This window comes from Cryptotermes secundus, unplaced genomic scaffold, assembly GCF_002891405.2.
Source record: "Cryptotermes secundus unplaced genomic scaffold, Csec_1.0 C38368470, whole genome shotgun sequence".
Lineage (NCBI taxonomy): Eukaryota > Metazoa > Arthropoda > Insecta > Blattodea > Kalotermitidae > Cryptotermes > Cryptotermes secundus.
The window spans coordinates 1-990 of record NW_019770756.1 but is presented as its reverse complement, the minus strand read 5'-3'; the positions used below and the strand labels follow the sequence as shown (position 1 = coordinate 990).

Here is a 990-nt window from a genome sequence, read left to right as displayed (position 1 = left end):
GATGACGATTCAGGGGTACGTAATAGAAATCTGACTGCGATGATTCCAGTGCAGGTGTCGAACCGACGACATAATCCGCTTCAATATCGGTAGTGTAATGACGACTCATAAATGCATAATTTTCAAGGTCCCACGGGTCAACATAATGGCGCGATGTTGATGTAGATATATTACTTAATACATCTCCTTCTGCAGTTCTTGTTGCAGGGTAATTCCTGTTGCTGACTGAGATATCCAACAGCCGTCGTTGTTGATTAGATGTTGAAGTCCGATAAACTGAAGCCGCTGGTCTTGAAATTGGAGGCATTGTTTCTTGATGTTGAGAACCGGAGAATTTATTTATATAAAAATGTGATCTTTAAAACATTAAAATCTGTCCCTGCTGAAGCATTTAAATGTACTGTGCCCTGTTTGTCCAATTTAAAGTCGCTGGTACATTTTAACTATCGCTATGCGGAAGCAGCACACGAAACCGCAAGAGACAAACCGACTCCGCGCGCACTCAGTGCCCGACTGACTAACTGCATCACGCTTTCTCCCCTCTCTTGTCTCCGGATCAGTGATCCTATGCCTACGGGACGTTCTTATTCCGCGGAATTGCGTTAAAAACATACCTAGCAATTTACCGAGTACAATGTCCTGCGACTCTGGGGGATTTCGCTTTACGAGATTTTATGTTTATATTTTGTCTAAAGCAAGAAAATGAGGATTCATGTGATTGTTGGCGAGTAAAGAAGAATTAAATCATTTAATATGTTCCAGTTGCCCAAGAGTTATGTAAAAGTGAGAAAGAAATCTTTACCTGAACCCGTCATTTTACCCCTTCTAGTAATGTAATGTAAGCTATATACTACAGATTCATAGTTCCTTTAAAAATATTTGTAGATTATCCTCATAAAATGTAAGAAGAAAATTTGATAATTCCCATGTCTAGCCACGGTTTCCAGAGACAACCCTTCTTATTTCACCGAATATATTGTCACGTGTTGG

At 40.0% G+C, this 990-nt stretch overlaps 1 protein-coding gene across 1 annotated transcript; it reads right to left on the bottom strand.

Annotated features, from left to right (window-relative positions):
• On the bottom strand, window positions 1-510 carry LOC117283149 (the record flags this gene model as incomplete). Its single annotated transcript, XM_033755726.1, is given in 1 exon segment — window positions 1-510. A coding segment is annotated over 1 exon segment (307 nt), but the record flags the coding sequence as incomplete, so codon positions are not given.
• Window positions 511-990: the final 480 nt, after the last annotated feature.